The 9795-nt window shown below is 37.3% G+C and overlaps 1 protein-coding gene and 1 pseudogene across 1 annotated transcript in view; one reads left to right on the forward strand and one right to left on the reverse strand.

The window, feature by feature from the left end:
• The window catches only part of NPAT (nuclear protein, ataxia-telangiectasia locus), a 63529-nt gene that overhangs the window by 25913 nt on the left and 27821 nt on the right, over positions 1 to 9795 (reverse strand). The window contains exons 3-7 of the mRNA XM_006833959.1: positions 8323 to 8383; positions 5047 to 5119; positions 1780 to 1820; positions 727 to 951; positions 143 to 224 (exon numbers count right to left, since the gene is read on the reverse strand). Of these exons, the coding sequence (XP_006834022.1) occupies positions 143 to 224; positions 727 to 951; positions 1780 to 1820; positions 5047 to 5119; positions 8323 to 8383 (482 nt within the window). The remainder of the gene's footprint in view (positions 1 to 142; positions 225 to 726; positions 952 to 1779; positions 1821 to 5046; positions 5120 to 8322; positions 8384 to 9795) is intronic.
• On the forward strand, positions 3702 to 4699 carry LOC102833562 (annotated as a pseudogene).

Raw genomic sequence — 9795 nt, forward strand, 5'->3', positions numbered from 1 at the left:
AAAAAAAAAAAAAAAAAAAGTGTTTGGAATGGGATAAAGCAGACCCAAGAAATTAAGAAGTCCTACAGTGCAAGTATCTTGGTATAATTCTCATTTTTAAAATTCAGGTTATAAACAACTTGTCTTTTAACATAACATTTACCTTTTACGTCTACCAGGAGACATTAAACTGGCATGAGTTTTCCGTTCCTGAAGACCAGGAATCATATTTAAAACTTCTCCAGCTATATTTTAAGAAAAAACAAAAGAACCCAAATGATAAGATGAGGAAACTGAATAATTTTAAAAACTTATTTTTATAAGTAGCATATTGATTATTTGATATATAATTCCATAAACATTTACTGTGACTACCATTAGCAAAACATTATAAATATATTAAGATGAATACAATTCCTATACCTAAAGTTTTTACAATAAAATACAAAGTTTAGTCTCAACAAGTAGTAAACCCAGCAGAATGTAAGAAGTGTAAGAAGCCACTGATAGTACATACATGCTCACATTACTTTACCTTCCTAGTTTCATCTGTACTAAAAAAGAAAATATATACTTGATTAAAAATAAAAACTCAAGGTAAGTATCATGGGTGTCCATTATATTTACATGAGAAATATACACCAGTTGCCTTAATTTTTGCTAGCGACATTACATGGCTTCGTTATCTAATTTGGAAGCATGATCTTAGATCAGTGACATCAGCAGGAGAGAAAATTTTTAACTTACTAGTTACAGTGTCTTGCGACTGTGAAGGGTTAACTACTACAAAGTTTGACCTCAGTGGAGTTGAAATTTGGCTAGCTGATCTAACAACTTGTGTAGTTGTCAAAGGAGTAGTAGTAAATTGTCCTGAAAGATATGGTAAAGTCAGCACATCCGAACTGACTGGAGTTGCATGAGATGCAAGTCTTCTCTGCCGTTTGATTTCTGCAATTCCACTTCTTGTTCTGGCTGAAACACATGAGGCATTTTAAAAATTCCGTCAATATCAAAGTAATTCAGGGATTTAAAGATGTTTCTTTATATGATGTATGCCTCACTAAAACATGTCAAAGCTACATATAAAAAGCCCTTATAAAATCAACATTAATGTTTATAAAAAACAAAGTACACCCAAACTTTAAATTTAAGATTACATTTCTTTAATAATATTTTCTACTGATAATTCCCCCCAAAATTAAAAAACTTAAAATTACAGAATGAGAAGATACTACTATAGGAGAGCCAATGGGAAATGCAGAAGGTATTTTTAAAATGTCTATTATAATAAGGATAAGGAGCTCTGGTAGTGTAGTGGTTACGAATCAGGCTGCGAACCACAAGGTAAGCAGTTTGAAACTACCAGCTGTTCTGCGGGAGAAAGATGAGGCTTTCTGCTCCCGTACAGATTTACAGCCTCGGAAATCTGTACAGGGTCCCTATGAGTCGGAACCAACTCCAAGGTACTTAACAACAACAACATTATAATGATAAATGAAAATACTGTGTCCATCCTGGTGTGACTCTGTGGGTTAATGCACTGGACTACAATGTCGGTTTGAACCGCAAGGTCTGCAGTTCAAGCTCACCAGTCACTCCTTGGAAACCCCTTGGAAACAGGGTTGATATAGGCTGGAACCAACTCAATGGAACTTAACAACAACATGATATTATCGTCTCTTAGGAAAAACAGTGCTTTAAACAAAATATATACCTAGGATACATGTAATGCCATTAAAAATAGTCATGGGAGAGTTTGCAGTTTTGAGCATTGTTGACGGTTTAAAATTGAATACCAACCTCTCTGACTGGCAGCAAACCCTGGGGAACTTTGCATACTCCTAATGACAACAACAAAAAAAGGAATTAATTATTTAAAAAAAACAACAAAACTAACCAAGAAACTATTATATTGATATACTGTGACCTACTTAAATCTAGACATCAAGCAAGTATAAATTAAAAGACAATAAACCTCTTTCAGATGAAAAAGACAAATTATATATATAAGAGGTCTTCAAAGTTCATGGAAAAATGAAACCGAAAGATAATACAATTTTCCTACAAATTTTTGGAAGCTCCTTGTAATTTTTTGGGTAAGTGAGTATAATTGGCTAAAAAAAAAGTGGCCTGTAAACACACTGAAGCATGCACACATAATTAATTTCAAATATAAAAGTTTGTTAAGAGTGCTCTGACAGTATTACATCAGAAATACAATCTGACTGGGTTTTAAGAATTACATGTATTTAAGACGTTATACACAAAGTAGAAATTTTTCAGTTATCTATTATAAATACAGATCTCTTCTCATGGAACAATTTTTATTTCACAGATGATCCAAATTTACAAAATTCACATCAAAGAATCCTCACGTTGATGTTCAAGAAGATCAGATTTATAAACAATGAATTTTTTTTTAACCACTCTCTAAAGAAGGAACAAGGAAAATTCAGAGATGGCAATTAGCCTTTTACTATGAAGTGGAGTGACCCATGTATTTGGCAATCAGTCATATAGGCACTATGCTATTGTTTTAGGAAATCTGCTAAATAACTCTCTACCAAGAAAAGCCACAAAACTTACTTATTTGAATGAAGCATTTTTAATAAAACACATTAATCAACCTTGGAAAATACCTGGCTAAGAATCTTTTCTTTCTATGTAACATTTGGCCAATAAAAATATCAATAATTTATAGTTACAGGTATTGACTAAACTGTGAATATCTTTGATTACTTACAAGGGGAGAAAAGGCAAAAAAAAAAAAAGGCCAGAGAGTAAGGAAAAGGGATCAAAAGCAGTGGTGGTGGTGTGTGCTGTTGAGATTCCAACTTACTGAGAACTATCTGCCTATAGGATTTCCTACGCTGTAATCTTTACAGAGGCAAATGGCCAGGTCATTTCTCTCATGGAGTAGCTGCTGGGTTTGAACCACCATTTGTTTAGCAGTCGAGTGCTGAAACACTGTGTCAACAGGGCTCCTGGACAAAGGTTAAGACTATCACATTAGATGTGCTCCAGAGTTAAGTAAAAGCATTTGGAGCCATTTTAGTTAGCAGTTTAAACAATGGAAGGAAAAGAGAGGCCTCTGTTGAAGATGAGTAGAATAGGGGTATTCACTTATATCCATGTGAGGAAGAGAAGCAATCTAAGAAACTGCTTTTTATACCAGACTTTGATCAAATAAAAGATGCTATAAAATTGACACTAGCGTGGCTAACATCTTTCTCTAGATGCTGAACCTAGGTAGAAGCTGGAGATTAGTACCATGCTAAAATTATAGTTAGAAAAGTCAAAGATCCCAGAAGTAGTGTTATTCTTAGATAAACATAAAAGATTGTTTCTTTATGCCCCAAAGAACTGAGGGATGAGGCTGCTTATGAAACAGATCCTTTTTGTTTTACCAATTCAACATACCAATTGTTGACCATGCAGTAAAAAAGAAATTGCCTATAGCAACTCACACTAGACTAGGATTAAGGACACTTGTATTCTAGCCCCAGATCTGCCTCTAAATTGCAATGGAAATTTGGAAATGTCATTAAACTTACACAAGTCTCATTTTTCTAAACATTAAAGCATATAATTTATTCCAATTTATTTCAAGCTCAGACAAAAAGCAATTTCAAAAATTTATAAGTGTTACGGCTCTCTGCTCCTCCCTGTTCGACAGGCAGCCGCAGCTTCACTTGCAGTACCAGCCACAACCCTGAGACAAGATGGTGAAGGTTGGAGTCAACAGATTTGGCCGTATTGGGCACCTGGTCACCAGGGTTGCTGCTAACTCTGGCAAAGTGGAGATTGTTGTCATCAATGACCCCTTCATTGATCTGAATTACATGGTATACATGTTCCAGTATGATCCCACCCATGGCAAGTCCAACAGCACTGTAAAAGCTGAGAACAGGAAACTTATCATCAATGGGAAGCCCATCTCTTATCTTCCAGGAGTGAGATCTCATCAACATCAAGTGGGGTGATGCTGGTGCTGAATATATTGTGGAGTCCACCAGTGTCTTCAAACCTTGGAGAAGACTGGGGCTTACTTGAAAGGTAGTGACAAAAGGGTAATCATCTCTGCCCCTTCTGCTGATGCCCCCATGTTTGTGATGGGCATGAACCATGAGAAAATATGACAACTCAAGATTGTCACCAATGTCTCCTGCATCACCAACTGTTTGGCCCCCCTGGCCAAGGTCATCCATGACAATTCTGGCATCATGGAGGGACTCATGACCACAGTCCATGCCATCACTGCCACCCAGAAGATTGTGGATGGCCCCTCTGGGAAACTGTGGTGTGATGACCGTGGGGCTGCCCAGAACATCATGCATGCATGTACCGGTGCTGCCAAGGCTGTGGGCAAGGTCATCCCTAACTAAATGGGAAACTCACTGGCATGTCCTTCCAAGTCCCCACTCTAACGTGTCTGTTGTGGACCTGACCTGCCACCTGGAGAAAGCTGCCAAATACAATGACATCAAGAAGATGGTGAAGGAGGCATCAGATGGATCCCTAAAAGGCATCCTGGATTACACTGAAGACCAGGTCGTCTCCTGTGACTTTAACAGTGACATCCACTCTTCCACCTTTGATTCTGGGGCTGGCACTGCCCTCAATGACCACTTTGTCAAGCTCATTTACTGGTGTGACAATGAATTCAGCTACAGCAACAGGGTGGTGGATCTTACTGGTCCACATGGCCTCCAAAGAATAAGAGCCCCCTGAACCACCAGCCCCAGCAACAGCACTAGAGGAAGACAGAGGGCCTCAGCTGCTGGGAGTCCTTACTCCAACTCTAATCTCTCTCTACACTGAGAAGCTCCCATCCTCACAGTTTCCATCCAGACCCCCTGGAGAAGGGGAGAGGCTTAGAGAGCCCAGTCTTATCATGTACCATCAATAAAGTACACTATCCAGCCCCCCCCCCGAAAAATTATCAGTGTTACATTAAGTGGACCATGTTGGATTTATAAAGATTTACAAAATGGTTTTTCCTTATGTTTGCATCCCCAAAACATTAAGCACATCCTGATAAGTTTATTACCTAAATAAGTTTGTTACCTGATCTGAGAAAGTGTATGGTCTAACTTCTTCCATAGAGATGACATTATTGCTGGGACATCATTTGATGTTTCTAAAAACACAAAGAGAAAAGAAACCTTACATTTATTTTAAATATTTTAACTTAAACCTTAACAAACCAAGGTAAGGAATTATCATCATGAGGAACCTGCTACCACCAAGAAAGATGAGCCAGGAGTGGAGTACAGCTTTGGGACCTGGAGTCTCTGAACTGTGAAGCTCCTAGATATAGGAAAAGACTGATGCCAAGGGAGACCTTCCAGGAATGCTGGGCCTACAGATGCTGAAAGGAGACAAGGACCTTTCTCTAGAGCTGACAACTAAGAGAAATCCTTCCCTTACAGCTGGCACTCTGAATTTGGACTTCTACCCTCCTAAACTATGAAAATAAATATCTGTTTGTGAAGGTTATCCACTTGTGGTATTTCTGTTATAGCAGCACTAGAGAACTAAGACAGAAATGAGTACTGGGAGAGTGAGGTGCTTCTCTAACAGATATCGAAAATGTAGAAACATTTTGGAATTGGATGAGTTAGTGTGTAAAGGCTGGAAGAATACTATGACGCCTAATAGTAAAAGCCTAGATTGCCTAGACTAGACATGTAGTGGAATTATGGATGTCAAAAGCAATTCTGATGAAAGTTCAGAAAGATGTGAGAAGAACTTTGACACTGGAGACAGCACAGACATTGAAAAGCTTTGACAGAGAAACTGCAACAGCAGAACCAGAAGGCAATACAAAACAGAGTGACAGAGCTGAGCACCAGCATGCAGGAGGCTCCCTGGCAGAGTGGGGTACCCCATGGCACTTATTAGAGGAGTTAGGCTTTCTGACCCATGAACTAGAATGCTGTGTGCCTTCAGGCCAAGGCTTACTGTTGGAGCAGGGGCCTTTTGGCACTTACCAGTAATACTTAAGAGCTTTGTAACACTTGCCAGAGTAGAACAGAGTCATGCTAGTCTCTTGTAGATACCAAGGAACCAGGAAGTAGAAGTTAAAGAAGGAGCATGGGATGCAGAGTTGGTTATTCTCAATAAGTAGGGAAAGGACTTCTGGGTTCTCAAAGGGTGAATCCATGACCTTTGAGGTTTCCAAGGATAGGCTGCATTTCCTAAATTTTAGAGTTGGATCTTCTTCACCAACTCCGTTCTGCCATGGGGGGACTGCCCTTATGAAGATGGGGCCTATGTCCAAAGCTGGTGGAGTGGGGTTGCCATGCCTAAGGGCCTGCGGGGGCTAAAAGGGTGGGGCAGATAGACTAGTGAGAAAGGGGACGCTCAAAGTCAAGGAAGCAGAGCTCCTCTGGAAGGCAGAGCTGAAGTTCAGGGTTCAAGACCCAGAATCTTGATGGAAGGGCCAATGCCTAGATGGTCTCAGAGAACACAGGATTATTGTCAAGCCATGAGACTGATACGCAAATTGTTCTGCTGAATTTTCAACTTGCATGGTGTGTATTAGCCCTTCTTTATCTAGCAGCACTAGGTAACTTAGATGCCAACAGCAAGATTCCATTTATGTAAAGTTCAAAACCATCCAAAACGAATCTGTTTTGTTAGAAATCAGAATAGTGGTGACTCTCAATGAAAGAGTTTATCTTTCTTGGGCCTGGACCTGCTTTTCCAGATGAGCTCAACTCTGCATACTTAGTATAAATCAATAAAAAAAACATACACACACACACCAAAAAAAGTATAAAGAAAATATAAGAGAATAAGGTAAATATTTATCTTGTTGAAAAAAATAGCACATATAATACCAAATAACTAAATAAGAATACACTAACAGTACTGACTAGCTAATATTTAAAAATTTGCAATTATCAAAATTAAGATCATGAATTTGGACAAAGACACATGAGAACCTATTAACATTTCAGTCATTTATTGACAGTGTGTTGGGAACTGATATAATAAGGCTGCTTTTTACCCCTTTGGCTCATGCAGTTCATACTTAAAAACATGAGTGAAAGTGGGTATCTGTGAAATATCTGAAGATTTCTTAAGCCAATAATTTTATATCTATTTTACATTAAAACAACTACTGTTTTGATCTTTGCTTTATTTGGTGCTATTTTAAAAGGATGAAAATAAGTGGCTTTACAATAAATAATTACCATAAAGGTTATGTAAAATCCAGTCAGTGTGGAAATTAAATTCATTTTCTACCCCTACATGTCCAATTCACTGTGATTGATCCGAGGCCTCTAAAAATAATGCTCACCAGTTACTACTCAGTATTACAGGTAAAGGTTTTGAGGATTAATTACCCTTTTTAAATGTGCTCAAAAACCACAAAGATGAGAGAATCATATTTTAAATTTTACCATACACTTGCAAATAATTCAAGCTGGCAAAACCTATCCAGGATAAAGTGGGATAAAAATCTTTGTACTGCATAGCCTACTATTTCTGATGTCATTTATACTCCTAATATTCCTGTAAGATGATTAAAATAGGTAGGAGAAAAAGACCAGAGACATATATATCAAATAATCTTTATGAAGCAATACAGATGAAATTCAGGCCCTAAACTTTCAGGGTTAGTAAAATCCATTGGTTACTAGCTTTGTGACCTTGAACAGTTATCTAGGTCCTCAAATGTTCAATTTCTTCATACATAAACATTGATAATACTCAATAAATGTTAAGCTTCTTTCCTTTTATTACAACTTTATACTAATTATTTTAAAATGCAAATTATTTTTGACAATGTTCTAAGCTATAGAAACAATCAATAGTAGGGAATAAGATAATCACAAATTTCTCCTATCATTAAAATTAGCCAACTATTACAAGCCAGGATTTTATTATTTGCTCTTATGTTCAGATTTAGACTACACAGTATTTAAAATCAAAATATCACTTTGAAAATGTTTATCAAGGTAGAAAATCAAGAATTAAGTTTTACCTAATGTCTTTAAAAAATACTTTTTTTATAATTGTTTATATTCAGATTTTAGCAATATATACAAAATAATTTAATTAGATATTTTCTATTAAAATCACATTCCACCATAATTCAAATCAGTTTTCTTAGGCCTGTTAAAAAGAGACATTAATGGCCTTTAAAATTACTTTATTATTAAGACAGTTGAATAATACCATATAAAACAAAAAAAGTAACACTGACACTGAATTGTACAACATGTAGAAATTACAGAATTGGTGTACATTCTATTATGTATGTATACTCTCAACAGAAATAATTTATATATTTTTAATAAATAACAAAAAACACTGAGGCTGTATCCTTACCTTTTGCTTTCATGGCTACGTATTCATTCAAAATTGTTGTCAAGTTTTTTCCAAATAAGGACTAGAAAGAAAAAAGCTGTGTTACCCCGAAATACAGTACTGTCAATATTTTCCACCGTAAAACATTTGAACACACAAGTCAATGAAAGACATAGATTACAAAGTAGAGCAGGTCATCAAAAGGAAAATAGTATAAGAGTCTATTAACAGATAAATGGATACACACAATGTAGTGCATACATACAATGATTAGTCATAAAGAGAACTGAAGTTCTGACACATGCTATGAATTAGATGAGTCTTGAAAACATCAGGCTGTGCAATAAGTCAAAGACACAGGACAAATATTATAAGATCCCATTTACATGAGATATCTAAAACCAGTAAATGTATAGAGACAAAATGTAATTAGTGGTTACCTGAGGCTGGGAAGAAGGGGAATTAGGAAGTTATTACTTAAGGGGTAATGAATTTCCATTGAAGATTATGAAAAACATTTGAAAATGGACAGCGTTAATGTTGTACAATATGCTGATGTAATTAACATCACTAAATTTGTAGACTTAAAAATGACTAAAATGACCAATGATTTTGTTTTATATTTTTATATAAAATCACAACAAAACTTAAAGATACATACAATAGCTACTCAAGCTAAGGATATTGTCAGTAAATAAGACAATATCATGGATCTTGAGTTAAGACAGTTCAAGGGCAGATAATTCATTTTCAGCTGGGAGGTACAAATCCAGCCAAACACTATTTAAAACTGAGGACCCAGACTATTCTGCCCTGGCATTCCTGGAAGCCATGTAAACCTGCCAAGAACAGGGTAATAAAAGTGAGTCATTAAGAGAACAAACAAGATGGGGATCGGGTGGATGTGTAGTAAAGAGCTCCGCCAACAACAACACAGAATACCTGACCAAGCAGGCTCAGGGGTTGGTCCCAGAACTCTGAACCACATATAAAGGACTATTTAGAAGGTTGGAAGGCTTACAGCTGGGGGAATTTGTGGCAGAAGCAAGAAATCTACTGCTTTCTAGTCCAGAACACTCGGCTGCTCCAGGAGCTGCCATCTTGGGTGAGACCACGTGGGGTAAGGAGCGGAACGGCCACAGACGCTAGGCAGAACCAGAGAGATAAAGGTGTGGACATTCTTTTCTTTTGCTAGCTGTTCACTGGTCCCTTGCTGTCTGTGCACCTCCATTCTGGTGACTGTAGGGGTACCTAAGCTGGTGGACACCCCAGCTCCACTCTCGGAGGGTTCTACTATGCATGTGCACAGATCTCCTCGAAATTTAGAGACAGTTTCCAATTAAAACCAAACTGCCACAGCCGGCCTTGAACTGTTTCCAACTAGAAAAAAGGTCTGAACAGGGATTGTGGAGCGGAACAAGCAGATAAAAGAGGAAACAGGCCGAAAATTAAATCCTAAGTTACGTCAAAACGACCAACAGTTGTATCTTGAAA

This window comes from Chrysochloris asiatica, unplaced genomic scaffold (assembly GCF_000296735.1).
Source record: "Chrysochloris asiatica unplaced genomic scaffold, ChrAsi1.0 scaffold00008, whole genome shotgun sequence".
Taxonomy (NCBI): Eukaryota; Metazoa; Chordata; class Mammalia; order Afrosoricida; family Chrysochloridae; genus Chrysochloris; species Chrysochloris asiatica.